A 20651-nucleotide genomic window follows, 5' to 3' on the forward strand; every position below is an offset into this window, starting at 1 on the left:
CGGCATTGTCGGCATTGTCGGCATTGTCGGCATTGTCGGCATTGTCGGCATTGTCCTGCAGGCTCCGCCTCTGCACCCCATCTTGGCTTCAGCTGCCACCTGACACCAGCCTTTCGTACTTCGAATTACAGTTCATCCATTGCTCTCCCTAGTTCCTTGTGCTCCTTCTTCCTTTCCTAAGGATTCTGACCTCCTGTTCCAGTCTTATCTTCATCTTTTAAATTTCTACCTCCTCCTCCTTAAATTTCCTTTATGTCCTAAGTTTTTGCTAGATCTTGCACCTTTGAACTCCTCCATTTCCCAGTTATCTCGTGCATGCATGCATGAGTGTGTGTGTGTGTGTGAGTGTGTGTTTGCCACCAGTGAGTATCAAGGTAATTCACTAGAACTGCCTCACCTCTTTCTGCTTTTCTCTACCTCACTTGTTACCAGTCAGTGCTTGATTCTCCATGTCCTGTCTAGGAGTAGCTTGCCAGAGTCCCACTCCCAGGGGCAAGATTTCCAGGTCAGCTGGTTCGGTAGGCAGGCCCATCAGGTTATCTAAAGCTTTCTCTTAGCTGCAAGAATGAGTCAGTACATTGGCGAGTAGCTGAGTTTACATTAATGGCTATTGCCAGATATGTCTAAAAAGTACACCGGTGTAGTTAGCTGAAAACCAGAGATGTTCGTCCACAAGTAATACTGACTTTCTTTCTTCTCCCACATTGACTGACTCCGTTTGCCCAGTTCCCAAAGTACTGTCTCCTGTGCTCCTATTGACTTGTGCTCATTGGCTTGGAAAAGAAATCTTCTGTTTGTCTCTTTCTTTCAAAAGATAGCTCATCTCTATATAGGAAATATTTTTAAAGTACAATAATATTTCAGAGGCTTCAGTATTATTTTTTAAATGTCAGGGAAATGAAAATCTGGCAAGTCTGAAGTCCCTGGGTTTGGCGCGGACTCCAGGGCATCTAACTCGTGGGATGGTTGCTTCTCATTGGACCAAATTCCCCCAGCCTCTGCCCTCCTTCAAAACTGATCGGAGGATAGAATTCTTATTTACGTTGTGGGACTTTGCACTGCCTTCAAATCTGTGTCCCAGTATTACAGAGAAACATGCAAATTTGGCCTTCCAGAACTGAGAAGAAAAGCCTTTTTTTAAAGCTCTCCAATTGAGATTAATTCCTAGTCATACTTTTTCCTCAAAAAAAAAAAAAGTTCTATTACCATTTTCCCCAAAATGCAAGAATCAGTCCATTTTTCTTATCTGGTTCCCTTTCATTAATTTTACTTGTCTTTTAAAATTGATGTTCTTATGCTTGCTACAAACGAGGACAGTATGGGTTGCTTTTAGAAACAATCTCTTCAAATGAATTTCCATAATTACGTTGGAATCTATCTTTATAGCCAGTTTTGTTGTGGGTTTCTGTTAAAATGGTTTTCTGTTTTTAAAATCAAGTACACAGAACTGTTTTCATCCCCTTTTTAAACAAAGCCACTTAAGCAAACTTATCATCTGTTTTTCTTTTCCCAAAATAACATTTCTGATCCTGCATTAAGGCTGCAAAGTAAGCACTGTTTTTATAAATTGACATAAACCCCTATTATATACATAGAATTGTTTTACTTTTAAAGGGTACAAAGTGGCTATCACTACCAATTGTGTCAAGGTTATTTCAAGCACTTTATCTCAAGCTTTTGTTAGCCATGGAAACTCATTGTGGCTACAGCCAATATAAACAATTTGGGGGGCCTCTTTCTCCCGTTTCTTTGAGCCATTTCTTTGAGGACATTATAAGGAATGTATTTTGGTGTTAGTAGCTGGTGGGTAAATGACTAACTTTCAGATGTCCAGCTTAATAAGTTCACAATTTTTTTTTTATAAAAACTGTCATTTGGTGATAACAAGGAAATATAAAAAGGCAAAATAAAATCCCCTATTGTAACACTCCTTTCCTGGATATTAGGAATTTGAAAAGAAAGAATTCAGCGTTGTCCTGCCTTTTCAATAGGAGTTGTAGTTCAGCATAAAATAGCCCCCACTGATGAAAGGAAGCTCTTTTTTACAGACAACTGCCTTCTGATAAATGCGCAACGGAGTGATAGAATTTGAAAAATCACCATTTTTTGGCTCCTAATGAAATAATTGATTCAGACAAGCATCTCCAGCAGGTACTAAAACCATGAGGTGAAAGGTTGAGAGGGGGGCTAGATCTTCATATGGTTTGAGAAGTATGCCCGCGGGTCACTCCCAGCGGCAAAGGGGAAACCTCCCTTTACAGTGGAGTGCTCTTGCTGTCGTCTCCTTAACCAGTGATCAAGCCCGCTATCACCTATGAGGTTTTCTTGCCAAAAATTTTTAACCTGAATCTAATCACACCTTTAGTCTAACTTCCGATTTATAGGAAATGTAGGGATTAGAGGGAATAGGAAGGAAACAACCAGAGAGTCTGGAATGCAGAACATCCTACACGACAACTAGCCCAATTTCTCTGAAAAGTCAATATCATATATCACATAGACAAATGTACACACCCCAAGAGGTACTCTTATTCTACATTAAAAGACATTCTAGATTAAATGCCTGATCCTTTATTATACCCTAGATTATACCCTGCCTTTTAAAAGAATATTTTGGGGACAACTGGGAAGTTGTGACAATGCCCAGGATACTAGATGACGTCAGAGAATGATTGCTAGATTTGTTGGGTATGATAATGACATTGTGGCTCTGTAGGAAAATGTCTTGTTTTTTGGAGATACACGCTCACCTGTCTAGGGGCAAACTGTCATGGTGTCTTTAATTTCCTTTGAAGTGTTTCAGCCAAGATTGAGTGATAGCTTGATGGGGAGGTAGATGGCTGGATTAAGCAGCTAGACAAAATATTCACAGTTGTTGAACATAGGTGATGGGGATGTGGGTATTCATTTCACCGTTCTTTCTACTTCTCTGAGTCTCGGAAATGTAAGAAAGCATTTGAGAATTCCCTACGCCTCATCTTCGGGTTCTGTTCCAGGTGCAGTATGTGATTCAAGGGTACCACAAAAGAAGGGAGTATATTGCTGCTTTCCTCAGTCACTTCGGCACGTAAGTTCCTCCTTGTTTAAACCGAATGCCAGCAATGTCCTCATGTCTTGAGGGCCCGAATGTGAGAGCTTGATTAAGAAAATAGCAGTTTGTAGGCTTCTATATACTAGCTTTTCAATGCCATTTGGAGTCTTTTTGTTATGTTGATCACACTAAAGCTCCTAGGAAGATCGTTTTTTAGGATCCTTTGCTAAATCATAGAAGCAGATCTCTTCCTTGGAGCAGCGTCATGACTAACCACAAACCCAGCAGTAACAAGGGCAGCCCTACGTGCTTGTTCTAGGGCTCTTTACAGTTTGCACAGTGCTTTTCACCTCCGTCTGCTCCCAGGAGTCATGAGTGAGCCAGCCATATTGGCACAGTTGACTCAAGAAAGACCGGAAACTTTGAGAAGCCTAGGAACCCGAGGGAAGTCACCCGCCTGGCAGAGATCGTGCCAGGGTGGGAGCCCGGGTTCTCAGGACTCAGGTGTCCCAACAGGGCTCCTACTCGCAACTTGCCACCCAGATCTGTGGACGAAATCCAGCATTAGACCCAAGAGCAGCGACTCCCACTTAGGATTAGGAGGAGGCACAGGGAGGGGAGGGGGACACCTGTGACTGCAGGCAGAGGGGGCGTCTCCTCCTACTGCTACTCTCCCCCCCCCCCCCCCCCCCCCCCGCAGGTTGCCAGTGGCCCTGCTGCTCTGCAGCTGTTTCCTTAGATGACATCAGAGGCCTCCTTGAGCTTAGCCCAGGGGCAGAGGGAACCTGTTTTCCCCACAGTCTTCTTCAAAAGGTGGGGCGTTCTACCCATTCAGGGGCACTGAGCCCTAAGGGGGTCAGTGGTCTGCTTCTCTTCCACCTTACTCTGGAGAAGGTTTATAAATACAGAAAGATATATATAGTAACACAAAATTAAAATTTTAAATAAGGAAATGAATAAATTAGGACCAAAAAAGTGGGAATAGGAAGGAGCAGGTGAAATAAAGAATAAGGTTGGCCGTTCCCGGGGAGATAATTTTATAAAGTGTAGCATAATAATGGGCAAAATTTCTGACTCCTCAAAAACAATTTTAAGAAGTTTTCTCGTTATCCCTAGTGGAAATTTTTATGCCTCCAAAATAGAACTGTCAATATCTAAACAGTGTGACTGTCTCTCACATGAGTCTTTTATACTTATGATTTTTTTCAGCTTTATTTATGAACATTTTGAGAAAGTACTTAGGATACAAACAGTGGTTAATAAATGATACCATTGGTCTTCTGATTTTTGAGGAAGATTATCTTTAATATGTATAAGTAAAAATGAAGGGGCTGGCAGAGTAACCTCCCAGGTAGGGTGTGTGTCCCCCCTCACTCTGCTGGCACACAAGAAAAATAGGAAAACTGCATTTACATCTTTTTAAAAATCTCATTCTTGGGGCGCCTGGGTGGCTCAGTCGTTAAGCATCTGCCTTCCACTCAGGTCATGGTCCCGGGGTCCTGGGTTTGAGCTCTGCGTCCTTAGGCTGCCTGCTCAGCAGGGAGCCTGCTTCTCCCTCTGCCCCTCTCCCCAGCTCATGCTCGCACTCTCTCTCTCTCAAATAAATAAATAAATCTTTAAAAAAAAAAAAAACTCATTATTTTTAAATATACATTTTGTATATGTTTTATTATGCATACAATACAGTAATATAGTAGTACCTGTATACAACTACTAAATCAAATACAATTGCTATTATATTACTATACTGTGTGCATAATGAAAAGGATTCTGTGCTTGTTTTTACTTATAGCATGCAGGATCTGAAAAGTTTAGATAGCAGTGTTGTAACATAATTGAGTTGATTACAAATTCATGAAAAGAAATATAAACTGATGAATAAAATTATTAACCTAAGTCAGAAGATCTGAATGAGATACTAACAGTCTTTGAGCAAATCACTCAGCCTTTAGTGTCTTAGTTCCTTTACCTTTACAGTGAGTTCCCCCTTCCTGCTTAAACTGGGAGGCCATCAGGATTGACAGTCTGATTGGCCCGACTCAGCCAGGAAGACAGCATACGCCTCCTGGTGTGAATGACAGAGACAGTGATGTCTGTCCTCAGTGTGTGGTTAGTATTGTCATGTTATGGTGACGTGTCCCGGGCATCAGCTCCTGTGGAAAATGGGGGGGGGCGAGCCTATCGGAAGTCTACCCAGGCACTTCAGTGGTCCAGGGCCATTCTCCTTGACACACGACCCGTGTCCTGTGTGTCTCCCGTCCGAACCAGCACCCACCCAGCTAATATGGCTTCTTCATCTTGAGCCTGGTGGGGAGGACGGGCCACAAGTGAAAGGATTCCAAGTGCTTTGGAAGGAGATAATGTAGATTCCTAAACTGAGTGACGTTGTCATTGCTCATTACTGCTTAGTGGCTGTGTGAAAGTGAGACTTAATCATCACCCAGAAAGTAGTGTCATTGCTGACCTGATGGCTTCACTTGCCCTGAAGTCATAATAGTACATAGCAAACCTGTAACTTCAGCGTAGATGCTGTCATTCCAAACCCCATGTCCTTCCTATGGTAACGCTCCCTTAACCCTAAATGCATCTCAGATTCAATCACCGTGATTTTATGAATATATTCTTTACTTGGTTCCATCTCTCTTATGCCTTATTTTGATGAGGGTTTTTTCTGTGTGTGTGTGTGTGTGTGTGTGTTTATCATCTAGAGGCGTCGTGGAATATGATGCAGAAGGCTTTACAAAACTCACTCTACTGCTGATGTGGAGAGATTTCTGTTTTCTTGTGCACAGTGAGTATACTTTTGCTGTGAGCATGTCAGCATATATTTGCAAAGTATGAAATCAGATGTAATAATGACTATGAAAACCTTTACTGTCCTGATGTGGTTCCTTTTACTTTAGTATATTTACCCACATGGTCTTAAAGAGAAAATACCTCTAGACCAGTGGTTCTAAACCAGGTATAATTTGCCCCTCGGCAGATGTTTGGCCGTGTGTAAGGACATTTTTGATTGTCAGGATTGAGCAGGGCGGAAGTGGGGATTGTGGCTTCTGGCATTTAGTGGGTAGAGGGCAGGGATGTTGCAAGACAGTCCCCCAACAACAGCAAAATTATCGGGTACAAGATGTCAATAGTGCCGAGTTGAAGAAACCCTGCCCTGTGCCCCGAGTTCCAGATTCCTGTTTCAAAGCGTCTTCCCAGCGTGAGGTTCCAAAACTGTCAGGATTATTCAAAACATATTTGCTTCGGTCATGTGGTTATCATCCTTATTAAGGGATAAGACTACAGCTTTGATAATAATATAATAAATATTTAAAAGGTGAGACAAGTTGGAATGTATTCCCAGCATCACTTTTCAGTTTTATTCCACAGATAGCCATCTTTGAAATGCTTGTTGTGTTACATTAATCGGTGAGTCAATAAACTTTGGTCCAGCTTTCTCTCTCTCTTTTTTAAATTAATTTATTTATTTTAGAGAGAGAGTGGGGTGGCGCAGAGAGAGAGAGAGTCCCAGGCAGACTCTGCACTGAGCGTGGAGCTCCATGCGAGGCTCGATCTCAGGACCCTGAGATTGCGACCTGAGTTGAAACCAAGAGTTGGCCACTTAACCGACTGTGCCACCCAGGCATCCCTGGTCCAGCTTTCTCTTAATAGATAATTTGAAGTCTCTTCTGTTTATTTCTTTGTTATGTAAGAACCACTGACCCATGGTGCCAGGTTCCCGTTGCAAGTCAACCAAGACCTTTATTCTTTAGTAATTTGACATGGACAATGCCCCGTCTTCAAGCCAAAGACACAGAAGTTCCAGCTCTCCCAAGTCAAGTTACAGAAAAGCGGTGGGCTGGGGTTGACTCCACTTAGTGGATAGAACTACCCTTGACCTTTAATAAACTATTCCAGGAAGAGGAGCTTTGGCCCTATTTAGCCACAAAGGCATTGGTTTGGGGGTTTTTGTTTCCCCAGCAGACTGACGTTCTTGGTTGTGATTTGCTTAGACTAAAAAATGGTTCTGAAATTCATCTGTCTTACCCCATTTCACACCAACAGACAGTAAGGGAGGAAAGCTTCTAATACCATGGTACAATCTGCACAGAGAGAACTGAGAGTTGGCTATGTTTTTAAGGTGTTTCCCAATGATAAACACCTTGCCATGCAGTGCTTCCTATTGAGCTTCTACTCTATAGCGAGTCATACGTTGGGACCATCTCTTCAGATGCATCTGAAGCATGCAAGCATATTGCTGTGTATTAATTATGTGCACAGATAAAAAGAAAATTGGAGAGGTAAGATTTTCATTTGGGTGTTCTTCCAACTAGTTGCACGACATTGTTCAAATCACTAGGACAAGCTTCCCTCCACTTGAGTTTCCTCATGTGTACACTGGGGATCTGGTTGTTAAGTCCTGTGGAGACGTTCAAATGTGGAGCTTAACCCATTACACAGGGCCAGGTGGAAGAGGGAGGCTCACAGTCAAGGACTCCTGGCAATTTCCTCTCTGCCTACCATCTTATGTGGCTATACTGGTACTTCCAGCCACCGCTTTTGATTGTCATCTCATGTGTTGCTGTTTTGTTTTTTCATTCTGGGCCTTAATTCCTTTGTGAGATCTCATTTCCTACTTGCCATATTCACTTTGTGCACCATCTTGATCCCAGTGATTCTGCCTCTAGCCTGGTAACCCGTCCCCATATCCTGATCGCATCCTTGGTTTGTCTCTCACGACCCCGGACAGTTGCCTGGGTGGTCCGGTTGGTGTGACTCGCCTAGCCCAGCTCAGCAAGAGGGGCCTGTGCCTTGCCTCGAATGGTGGTGGCAACAGTCAGAAGCCTCCTGGAGTGGCTCTGAGAGGACACAGAAGGAGGGACACACAGAAAGACAACTGCAAACGTTAAATTAGAGGAATGCTCAACCAAAGTGGCATGAAATCTCAGCTCTTTAAATGAAATTTACTTTGGTTGTCTAGCCGTGATTCTGTTTTCAAAAATCTTGATGTCAGATCATATCAGATAGAAGAGAAAAAAGATATTCTTAACATTGCTCATTCTCACCTGTGCTTTCCACATGCAACTCAAGAGTCACTCTTCTGGTGGTGGCAAATAAGAATGACACCCAGGGATAAAGGAGTACTCACCTGCAGCTCCTGCCCTCCCTTAGCAGGCCATTTGGTGTTACAGCACTTCTTGTTTCTGTGGAAGATCTGTTCCCCAAAGAATGTTTCCCCTGGTACCATGTGTCCAGTATTTCTTACAGCTCCTTCTCCGCCTTCTGTCTTAGCTTTTCCAAGCCAGACATGTAACGTGCAGTCCCAAAGTCATATTTTCATTTAGTTTTGGTTACCTTCTCCAGAAATGTAGAACCCACAGGCACTCTTTAGAACAACTACAAGGACTTCGGGATTTGTTTAACTTACTTTTTCCAGAGTGTTTCCTCCCGCTGTTATTCCCCTCCTTGTGTCTTAGCGTCACTGTCTACACTCATGGTTCTTGGGCAGATATGACCTTGTCTGTGAATCAGGGGACTTGATGCTGTTTCCCACTCCATCATTAACACACAGCCTGTCTTTAAATAAATTATCCCCACCCTATTGCTTCTTCTATCTAAAATGTAGGACTTGCTGCATCAGAGGGAAGCTTGGTTGGATAACGTGTCTTATTCCATCTTGCAGTGAAGCATCTGACACTTACCTTTGGAAGTGTCTGCTTGCTTGGTTACAACACCCAAGGGACCACTTGTTCCCTTTTTTTCTTTCCATGAGGATGGGGGAATAAATATGGGATGGCAGAGACTTAACATTGCGGTGAAGTATTCTGAGTTCTCAAGAACATGAAGAAGGAAGGAAGTGCCTAGAGATGGAGCCAGGCTTCTGGGGCTGGTTCCACTGCTCGATGGAGAGTGGACACCTGGCTGGACACCAGATAACATCCCTGCTCTCCTTCCTTTCTCCCCCTCTCCCAGGCCCGGGAAGAAGACGGTCACTAGGGCAGGTGCTGGTAATAATTCTGAGCATTTTGGATGCTAGAGGAAAGAGGCACTCGTCTCTTGAGGCAGATGGCTCTGACCTCACACTTTGCTATAGTGTGCGGAAGCAAGAATGCCCTCGGGGAAAACATTGTGCATATTCTGGGATCTCTCACAACACACTGCAACCTCCCAACATTCTGACGGTTTCAGGAGTGGGGATGTGGCCATGATCATGGCCGTGGAGTTTTTTCATCCACTTATTCCTTCTTTCCTTCCTTCCTTCATCCATGATCCACATCCTGTGAGACTTGAAACCATGCAAGGATCAGGGAGTGCTGCCATCCGAAAACTGTTTTCAGGAAGGTTTCCTGGCCATCATCTAAGAATTGTTTGTAGTGGCTATGGAGGTAATTCCATATTTGCCAAGCTCTGGAGGGAGATGTTATCTGTAAGCCAGCACCTTTTCTGAATGCTGGGTGACAAGAGAACCAGTCAGCCAAGCACAATAACACAGAACAAAAGCAGTCACTGGGAGAAACATCGGCTCTTCTTCATGGCCCCAGAGAGGCGGCAGCGGCCTCTGGCAGCAGGATTGCTGCTTTGAAGTGGAGGGTATTGAGATCTGTGACTCCCAAGGCAAGTGAGAGAGCGTGTGATTGTATGACAAGCTGTCTTTTCCCATCACCCATAAATCCTTGGTAAGTGACCCTTTGAGTCATCCAGCCTGGACCAGAGGCCATGTCTCCCTGGCAAAATGCCTGTTATTCTAAATCTGACCATTTGGGCTGTTCCATTTAATGTCTTGTCCTCTCTACCCCTAACCCAATCACTTTAACCCAATTCAACTGAGTTCTTGGTTTATTGAGAACCTATATGTGCTCAGTACTGTGGAAGTTCCCAGGGGATATGAGTAAATAACTCAGGCTTGACCTTAAGACACTTAGAGTCTGGCATAAGAATTGGCAAACTACACCCTGCAGGCCAAATCCCACCCTCAGCCCGTTTTCAGATGGCCCTCAAGCTAAAAGTAGTTTCTGTGTTTTTAAAAGGTTGTTGGGAGTGGGGGGAGGAAGAATAGGCAACAGAGATGGTAAAACCTAAAATACTGACTCTTTGACCCTAAACAAAAAACGTTTGCAGCCCCGGGTCTAGTTGGTGAGAACAGAGATCAGATAACGGTGAATTACAGTGGTATGCATTTTTTAAAACAAAGAGTTTGTGAGCTTGCCTACTATATGCCAGGCACAAAGAGACATAGGGCAGAGAGAACTTCATGTGTTTTATATATAAGAGAGAGATGTAGAAAAGGAGAGAGACCCTCGCTAGTGGAGTCTAATGAGAGAGACAGACAATAAAGAAGTAAACGATCAGATATATAAATTTCAAATGCTGACAAATACCATAACGGAACAAAGCAGGGGGCTACAGAGACCGAGGGGAGGTGTTGTTGGGCCAGTCAGGGAAGACCAGTTCCTGAGCAGAGGGGAGTAGACTCATCTCCTTGCCACAAAAACGTCTTGTAGACTATTTAGCAGCAACAAGCAAGATGGCTACTAGGTAATTCAATAAAACCAAAATTGTGAGGTTTTTCAAAACTTGCTGAGTTTTTGGATGCAAATCACATTTTTATATAAATAAATAGATTTGAAGAACAAATCAGAATCATTAAAGTGATTAAAATCAGGAACCACAATGTTATATGTTAGAATTTGTTTCAAAGGAAATCTATAAAAAGTGTAATATTATTTTAAAATTCATATGATTACCTCAGATGAGGCATATATAAAGATTTGTGGCTTAATTTTATCATTTCTAGTAGGAATAATAGCTATCAAAGCAGCAGGAACTAAAATTGATTGTGAATAAAAAGTGAAACTAATCAGTTCTCTTTATTGTTCAAAGAGATAAAAGAATATGGAAAAAGATAAAAGAAAATCTACTTTCTAAAATGCCTTTTTCCTTTGATTATGAGAACTATTGGTCCTTCAGATACTTTAAGCATTTTGGTTAATTTTTATCCTGGACTTCCTTGAAAGTGGTTAGCTCTGCTAGGTGAAGCGGTTGTCTTTTGATTCCATACACAAGCACACCCTGCTCACGGTTTACAACTCAAATAGCTCTAGAACTTTAGCGACCACTGTCACTGTTTTGATTCAAATTGAAACTCCTGTTTCATCTTTAGAGTCTACTTTTAGAAAGTCTTTTTCTGCAGTTTCTGACACTGGTGTGAGAATTTAATTTCATTAATATTCTTGGGAATATTCTTTTCATTCTAATACCTTGAATTTATGTGACACCTTTTAAATGACCTTCAAGGACTTCTTGTAAGGAAGGAGGTTGTAAATCAGATGCATGATACCATGTGGTGATTTCTTGCCCTGTACCCTCTCATATATATTGTGTGATTCTGTTCAGTTCTAATTATTGGATCAAAGTAATTGCTAAAGTGAGCTTATCTGATCAAAGAAAGGGCATTAAAATGCAGTGATTTTGACTTAAAAATGTATGCAGTTGCTTCAAAATTAACACATTATAACCCAAGAAGGCATTTAACTCAATGAAAGAAAGGAAGCTGTTTACAAAGAGTAACTTTTATAGTATTGATCCAGTTCAGTATAACCTTTTATTAGAATTAATTTTAAAGTTTTATTGACATTGGTGAAACAGGGGCATTATTTTGGTGCAAAACTTCTGCTGTTGTTGAAGATAATAAAGTAATAGTAGTTAACAGGTGTTGAGTATATACCCTGCTCTAGACACGGCTCTCAGTATTTTGCATATACAGTATTGTGTTGTTCAATCCTCATAATATTCTTCTGAGGGTAATTACTAGTATTACTGCATTTTACAAATCATACAAGTGTGACATAGAACTGTGACAGAGCTGGGATTTAAAATCCAGGACCTGATTCCAGAGCCCACATGCTAAACTGCATTACTCTACTGTTTCAGATAATTGGTTGGCAGTATCCCCAAGTATCTGATGAATTTGAAAGCCTTTGGAGCTTCCCAGAGAACCCGGAAGCTCTAGGAACAGAAGTGTTCACCCAGGCACTGGGAGATATGTGTAGACCGTCTCATTTCTCGGGCCCATGAATGGACATCTCACCAAAGAGGCAGTACTGATCTGAAGGCAGTGAGGCATGAAGCTGGCGCTCCTCATTAGTGATGACAGGCTGTCCAGCTGTAAACCCCTGCCCAGCAGCACAAATATACCGGCTTGAGTAGGGTTTCACTCTGTGGCTATAAAAAGACCAAACTCTAATGGATTAACCAAAGCATTAACCACCTTTGACGATCAAAAACTAGATTTAACCTCTTTAGACATAGTGAATGTGGCCAGTTATAATGGCTCATTATACAAAGTCCTGCAAATGCAGAACCTACAAAGTTGGAGGCAAATAGGCAATGTCACTGTGAGAGTTGCCCAGGTTCTAAGACAGGAAGAAGTGGCAAGAACTTTGGCAAGCTGCGTGCTCCTTTACATGATTTTGGTTTTTTGTTTCCTAAAACAGAATATAATCCAAACATTCCTGTGGCCTGGATTTATCCTGATGGCCTGTGAATCTCTTTTTAAAAAACACTTTTTAACAGTATGGAGGTTCCTCAAAAAGTTAAAAATAGAACTACCCTATGACCCAGCAGTTGCACTGCTGGGTATTTATCCAAAGGATACAAACATAGTGATTCGAAGGGGCACATGCACCCCAGTGTTTATAGCAGCAATGTCCACAATAGCCAAACTATGGAAAGAGCCCAAATGTCCATCAACAGATGAATGGATAAAGAAGATGCAGTATGGGGTGCCTGGGTGGCTTAGTCGTTTAAGCATGTGCCTTCGGCTCAGGTCATGGTCCCAGGGCCAGGGATCGAGCCCCATATAAGGCTCCCTGCTCAGTGGGGAGTCTGCTTCTCCCTCTCCCTCTACCGCTGCTCCCCCTGCTTGTGCTGTCTCTCTCTCTCTCTCTCTCTCTCTCTCTCTCTCACATTCTCTCTGTGTCAAATAAATAAAATCTTAAAAGATGCAGTATATCTATACAATGGACTAAAACTCAGGCATCAAAAAGAATGAAATCTTGCCATTTACAACAACATGGATGGAACTAGGGGGTATTATGCTAAGCGAACTAAGTCAGAGAAAGACAAATACCATATGATTTCACTCCTATGTGGAATTTAAGAAACAAAACAGATGAACATAGGGGAAGGGAAGGAAAAATAAGATTTAAGAAAAACAACAGAGGGAGGCAAACCCTAAGAGACTCTTAACTATAGGGAACAGACTGGGGTAGCTGGAGGGGAGGTGGGTGGGGGGTGGGGTACCTGGCTGATGGGCATTAAGGAGGGCACTTGAAGTAATGAGCACTGGGTGTTATGTGCAACCGATGAATCACTGAACTCTATCCCTGAAACTTAATGATATACTATATGTTAATTAAATTGAATTTAAATAATTTTTAAAAAATTTTTAAGCAGAAAAATGGAAAAAAACACGTTTTATTATAAAAATGTCAAACAAACACAAAAGTAGAGGAAAATACAATAACCCCCCCCGTGCCCATCTCCCATTTTGCAGCTTTGTCTGCCTTGTTTCATCAATCCCCTCCTCCTTTTTTTTTTTTTTTTAAGATTTTATTTATTCATGAGAGACAGAGAGAGAGAGAGGCAGAGGGAGAAGCAGGCTCCCAAGGAGCAGGGAGCCCTATGCGGGACTCGATCCCAGGACGCTGGGATCATGACCTGAGCCGAAGGCAGACGCTTAATCATCTGATCCACCCAGGCGCCCAATCCCTTCCTTCTTTTTAAATTAATTTTTTAAATCTTCTGGAATATTTTGAAGCAAATGTGAAATACCATTTCACCTATAAATACTCAATGTGTATCTCTAATAGATAAGGATTTTTTAAAAAGATGTATCCGAAACAGTGCTGTTAGAATATTACAATACAATAACAAATTATGATATTATTTAATATCATCTAATAACCAGTCTGTGTTCACCTTTCCCCATTTGTCTCAAACATGTTTTTTTTTTTTTTACATGGTTTGTTCATTGTGTTTTACACTGGTTTATTCAAATCAGAATCCAAATAAGTCAGGACCCATGAATCTTGAGAATCTTTCCTTAGAAAAGAAGAGATGTGGACCCAAATAATGGATGTCACCACCCAATTTCTTTCCCCATAATTTAGTTAAGAAAATATGGAGTGAAATTATTAAAAGCATCACTTCACTCATGGGCCTATAGAAGACAAGGTCTGACATTTGTTTATCACTTTCATTTCAAAGTGCTTTTAATTACCTCATTTAGAATATGAGTCATGAGTCTCTGTATCAGTTCTGAATAGAATTCTTAGCACTAGAATGAATGGTTAGGGATTATCTAGCCCAGGGACTTCTAATGTTCTTGTGCCAAAGACCCCTTTGGGAAACCTGTGGATCCATTCTTTGAACAGTGTTAGAAAATGCATAAAATAAAATATATAGCGGTACAAAGGAAGCCAATTCTGTTAAAATACTATAATCAAATCGTTAAAAATGATTTAATCATATGATTAAAAAATATGATAAGAGATATGGGCTTCTTTGCTGACACCTTGAATAACAATAGCCACTGGCAAATCTAATAACCCTTGTAATTTTGAAATAGTGATGAGCATAAAGAATATTTTAAAATATGAGCAGCACCTGCAATGTGATACAGAAGTATCTGTAATTTCTTTTTTTTTTTAAGTTTTATTTCTTTATTTGTCAGAGAGAGAGCACAAGCAGGGGGAGCTGCAGGCAGAAGGAGAAGCAGGCTCCCCACTGAGCAGGGAGCCCAATGCGGGACTCGCTCCCAGGATCCTGGGATCATGACCTGAGCTGAGGGCAGATGCTCAACTGACTGAACCACCCAGGCGTCCCTGTAATTTCTTTTGATAACAAAGTCAAGGTACTGCTAATACTGCTGTAGACTATTTCCTATGTTCATAATTGGAGGAAATGCTGAATTTTAGTTAAATGTAGTGAATGTAAAGATACGCAATTTTCCTCTGCAAGTTCCCAGATGCCCAAATTTGATCCAAGGACGCTTGCGGTGTGAGGGGTGTATGGATCTCAGATTGAGAATCTCAGAAAACTCCCTGTATTAGAGGTAGGATGTGGCTGAGTACCTAACCCCAAGCCATGCGTAATGTTCGGGGAGAATAGGACTAGAAGCCGAGTTCCTGCAATCCAATTAAGCATTTTTCCTATGTTTGAATGGCCGAATTCTGAGATTCCCAGGCAAGGTAAAGGTAAATACTTTTGCAGCAATATGTTGTCAGTATTGTATTGCTGGTATCTTAACACTAGCCTGAAGAGCTGAGTAATGTCCAACATAAGGAAAATATCGGAAAATAATGCTCAGGTTTAAGGTTTAATGACCTTCCTTTTGCATATTATATGCTCCCTAATTGCGCAAGTTCAACTTTCCTATGTCCATGGGGCATTTTTTTCCCCTACCTTTTTTGAGGTATAACTTACTATAACTTATAGTAAAACTCACCCATTTTAAGTGAATACTTTAATAAATGTTGGCAACCACATATGGCCACAGAACTAGCACCAGTCAGGACATGGGACATTTTCATCACCCTACAAAGTTTCTCGTGTGTCTTTGCAGCTGATCCCCTCTCTTGACCTTCAGCCCCAGGTAGTCACTGACCATTTCCTGTTACTACACTTTATGATGTTATAGAGTGTATAGAATTTCATAAAAATGGAATCAAACAGTATATAGTCTTTTGTATTTGACTGCTGTCACTTAGCATAGTGTTGTTGAGATCCATCCATGTTTTGTGTGTTGGTATTTCATTCCTGTTTATTGCTGAGTAGTATTCCCTTTTTCCCTTCCACTAGTTATCCATTTACCAAGTTGATGGACATTTTATTTATTTCTAGTTTCTGACTATCAAGAATAATGCTCCTATGAACATAATTTAAGCATAAGTCTTTGTGTGGACATAATGTTTTGTTTCTCTTGGGTAAAAGCCTATGAGTGAGAATACTGGATTGTAGAGTAAATATGTGTTTAACTCAGTAGTATACTGCTATATTATTTTCCAAAGGGCTGTAACCTGCTACATTCTCACTAACAGTGTATGAGAGTCCCAGTTCTTCCATATCCTCTCCCAACACTTGCTATTATCAATCCCTTTAATTTTAGCCATTGTAAGGTATATAATAGTAACTCATTGTGGTTTTAAAGTACAATTCCCTAGTGTGGTCTTAAAGTACAATGACTAGTGATGTTGAACACCTTTTCATGTTCTTTTTGCCAAGTAAATTGTTTTGTGAAATGTCTGTTCAAGTCTTTCTCCTATTTTAATTGGATCGTTGTCTGTTTCTGAGTCCTGAATTCTTTATGCATATTAAAGCCCTTTGTCAGTTGTATGTTCTACACATTTTTTCCCCAGTCTGTGGCATGCCTTTTCATTTCCTTAACTGTTCCTTTGAAAGAGCAAAAATTTTAATTTGATGTTCATTTTATCATGTTTTCATTTTATAGCTGTGCTTTTAAAAAATTTCATTTCCAGCATAGTTAACATAATGTGTTATATTAGTTGCAATATAGTGTACAGTATAGTGATTCAATAATTCCATACATTACTCGGTGCTCATCATGAAAAGTGCGCTCTTAATCCCCATCACCTGGTTCACCCATTCCCATCTCCCACCTCCCGTCTGGTAACCATCAGTTCTCTATAGTTAAGAGTCTGTTTTTTGGTTTGTCTCTTTTTTCCTTTGTTCGTTTGTTTTGTTTCCTTAATTCTACATGTGAATGAAATCATATGGTATTTGTCTTTCTCTAACTGACTTATTTCACTTAGCATTATACCCTCTAGCTCCACCCATGTCATTGCAAATGGCAAGATTTCATTCTTTTTTATGGCTGAGTAGTATTCCATTGTATCTATATATACCACATCTTATCCATTGTCTATCGATGGACACTTGGGCTTCTTCCATAATTTGCCTATTGTAAATAATGCTGCAGTAAACATAGGGGTGCATATATCTTTTCCAATTAGTGTTTTCATTTTCTTTGGGTAAATACCCAGTAGTGGAATTACTGGGTCATATGGTAGTTCTGTTTTTAATTTTCTTAGGAAACACCATACTGTTTTCCACAGTGGCTGCACCAGTTTGCATTCTTACAGGCTGTGCTTTCAGTGTCCTGCTTAAGATACTCTTGCCTCATCTAGTTCAAAAAGAATTTCTGCATTGTTTTCTTCTGCAAAGTTCGTAGTTTTAGCTCTTTCAGTTTCCATTCCAAGTTCATTTTTGTGTATGGTGTAAGGTAAGGGACATGGTTTATATATTTTTTCTATACTATATCCATTTGTTTCTGCACCATTTGTTGACAGGACTATCCTTTCCCCTTTGAATTACCTTGACACCTTTGTCAAAAATCAGTTGAACATGTAAGTGGAGATCTGTTTCTGTAACCCTGTATTCTATTCCATTGATCTACATGCCTATGCTTTCACTTTATAGTAAGTCTTGAAATCAGAGAGTATAAGTCCTTTAATCTTATATGTCTTTCTCTAAAATTGTTTAGGCTGTTTAGATCCTTTGCCTTTCCATATACATTTTAGAATTAGCTTGTCAGTTTTTTCATTAAAAGTTTGATTGGGATTGCGTTGACTCTATAGCTTACTATATGGGGGGATTTCCCATCTTAGAAATATTGAGTCCTCTAATTCATGAACATGTTATATGTTTCCATTTCTTTAGATCTTTTTTAGTTTCCCAGAGCAATGTTTAATAGTTTTCAGTATACAGGTCTTGTATATCTCTTGTTAAAATTCCTGAGTATATTTTAAGCTATTGTGAATGGAGTTCTTTTTAAAATTTTTCATTTTCTGATTGTTTATTATTAATATATAAAAATACAATTGATTTTTGTATATTAACCTCTAGTGGATTCCTTAGAATTTTTATGTACATGATCATGTTATCTGCAAATAAAGGCAGTTTTACTTCTTCCTTTCCAACATGTATTTCCTTCCTTCTCCCTTCCTTCCTTCCTTCCCGCTGTCCTTCCTTCTCTCCTTCCTTCCTCCTTCCCTCCCTCCTTCCCTACTTTCCTTCCTTCCTTCCTTCCTTCCTTCCTTCCTTCCTTCCTTCCTTCCTTCCTTCCTTCCTTCCTACTTTCCAGTGGCCTCCAGACCTGACCTATGCAATAGTTTACCTGTTTGTTGATTTAGTCCATCGTGCACCATGTATTGAGCACCTGCTGTGGTTCAGGCACTGTCAAGACTCTAGGGAGACCAGGATGAAAGCCACCGGCTCTGAAATGGCTCCGTCTCGTAAGAACATATAAAAACAACAGTGAAACATTTCAAATGCAAAGCTAGGCATCCACCAGATGTTTTGAGAATACAGAGAAGGGGCACCCAACCTGATAGCACAGGAGGGCTGTAAGAGCATTTCAGGCAGAGAGACTAGCATAAACAAAGGCACTGAGGGGAGAAACAAGAGTGAGGAACTGTAAGTCACTTAGGATTTCTCAAATGTGTGTTGGATCCTGGGGAGTTGTGAGAGATTGAGCTAGAGGCAGGCAGAGCCCAGAATTCAGAGAGCATTAGATACCAGGCTGATCAGTATGGACTGTATCCTGAGGGCAGCAAGGGGTTATTGAAGTTTGCTCAGCAGAGAAGTGGTATCTATTTGCTTTTTCAAATAAGGGACTATTTTGGTATTATGTAGAAGGTGATTTAGGCAAAAGATGATTAGACCTGATTGAGAACAGTCATAACAGGGATGGAGGGGAAGGAACACTGTATTTACACGTTTCTGTTTGGGAAGGTGAAGAAAGTTCAGGAGGTGGACGGTGGTGATGGTTGCACAGCAGAGTGGATGTACTCCATGCCGCTAAACTGCACACTCAAAAATGGTTAAAATAGGAATTTTTGTGTTAATGTATATTTTACCACAGTAAAAAAGTGGAAACATAAAAAGACACAATTCATTAGTGGGCAGGCGTCTTACTGGCCAACTTTCTTCAGTCTCAGTCAACATGGTGTGTTTCTCTAATTCATTGTCAATCAGAGGTTACTGGTGATAAGAAGTGACTTCTAATGATAGGCAATAATAATAATGCCATTGTGATATGTAAATGATATTATTTGCTGAGTGCTCACTCTGTGCAAAGTCCTGTGTTAAGTACTTTACATTCGTAATTCCATATAATTCTCTCAACAGCCCTATAAGATGGCTCCTTATCTCCATTTTACAGTAGAGGAAACTAGAGCACCTAGAAATAAAGTGACTTGCCAGACGTCCCATAGCTAGTAGTTGAAGGAAACAGCATTAGAACTAAGACCTTTTCATTCCAGAACTCTTATTCTTAACAGTTCACTGGAGCTTCCTAGCCCACGTGCTGGGGCACACCACTGGGTTGGGAAGAGGCTACCAATGGGCTGCTGATCACTTTAGTTCTTGTGGGAGCCGGATCCCATGTCGGCAACCTCCACTGGCCTCACACACTTTTCCCGGGGTGCCATAAAATCACACCATTGTTCTGATGAAGCCGTGATTTGAAAGAAGCTGGGGAGCATGGTATAACACGATGTTGTCTTTTCTGAAACAATGAGAAGACCCTAGATATGTATACAATGAGGGGAATCCCAGTCCCAGTCTACGTGGTGGGTAAAGATCCTAATTCCTAGTTCCTTTCTGCAAACTAGGTCCCACAGGGTTCTCCAGTGTTACTTCTGAGGTGCCCAGCTGTGAATCTGTGTCTTTGTACTCTGAGTCTTTTGAGCTCTCCAGAGTGTTGAAAAGGTGGATTAGGATTCCCTGTCTCCAGGGAAACCACAGTGCCTGCCAGTGATCTGCAAATTTTGCATACAGGTGAGCCTTGTGAAGATAATTGCAAAAAGGAATCCATGAGTGTCATTGAGGCCAGGGAATTAACATGCACATTTTAAACAACCTCTGCAGTCTCTGACCTAGACCATTGTTCCCACTCGGTTTGTTTCCCAGTACAGAGACAAATTTAGTTCCTTGCATTTTCCCAGTTAGTCTTTCAGGTTAGACACAGAGTCTTATTCACCTTTATAGTCCTGAACATTTATTGGACTGGGGTTTGCCTTTTTATGTACTCCCAGGTGATAGGTGCATTTAACCACATGAACATTTAAGCATATTCTTTGTGCCAGGCACCATACTGAATACTAAAGATCTAGGACCAAATGAGACATGTTCCTTTTCTAAGGAAACTCACAGTCTAGGGGCACCTGGGTGGCTCAGTCGTTAAGCGTCTCCCTTCGGCTCAGGTCATGATCCCAGGGTCCTGGGATCAAGCCCCGCATCGGGCTCCCTGCTCGGCGGGAAGCCTGCTTCTCTCCCACTCCCCCTGCTTGTGTTCCCTCTCTCACTGTGTCTCTCTCTGTCAAATAAATAAAATCTTAAAAAAAAAAAACCCAAGAAACTCACAATCTAATGTACTCAGATTCCGTGAGGCTTTTCCCAATGAAGATTGTCTTAGAAAGAAAGAAAGAGAAAGAAGGAAGGAAGGAAGAAAGAAAAAGAAAAAAAGAAAAAGAAAGAAAGAGAGAAAGAAAAAGAAAGAAAGAGAAAGAAAGAAAGAAAGAAAGAAAGAAAAGAAAGAAAGAAAGAAAGAAAG

General features: G+C 41.0%; 1 protein-coding gene across 5 annotated transcripts in view; it reads left to right on the forward strand.

The window, feature by feature from the left end:
* The window catches only part of BABAM2 (BRISC and BRCA1 A complex member 2), a 395384-nt gene that overhangs the window by 309809 nt on the left and 64924 nt on the right, over positions 1 to 20651 (forward strand). For all 5 annotated transcript variants that reach the window (XR_012379665.1, XR_012379664.1, XR_012379666.1 and 2 more), the window contains 2 exons: positions 2997 to 3067; positions 5740 to 5822. Coding sequence is in view for 2 of the 5 variants with exons in the window: in XM_025867974.2 (XP_025723759.1) it covers positions 2997 to 3067; positions 5740 to 5822 (154 nt within the window). In the remaining 3 variants the exon portion in view is untranslated. The remainder of the gene's footprint in view (positions 1 to 2996; positions 3068 to 5739; positions 5823 to 20651) is intronic.

The sequence above is a fragment of the Callorhinus ursinus genome, unplaced genomic scaffold (genome assembly GCF_003265705.2).
Source record: "Callorhinus ursinus isolate GAN/ISIS: 27379988/994484 unplaced genomic scaffold, GSC_fseal_2.0 scaffold10, whole genome shotgun sequence".
Classification (NCBI taxonomy): Eukaryota; Metazoa; Chordata; class Mammalia; order Carnivora; family Otariidae; genus Callorhinus; species Callorhinus ursinus.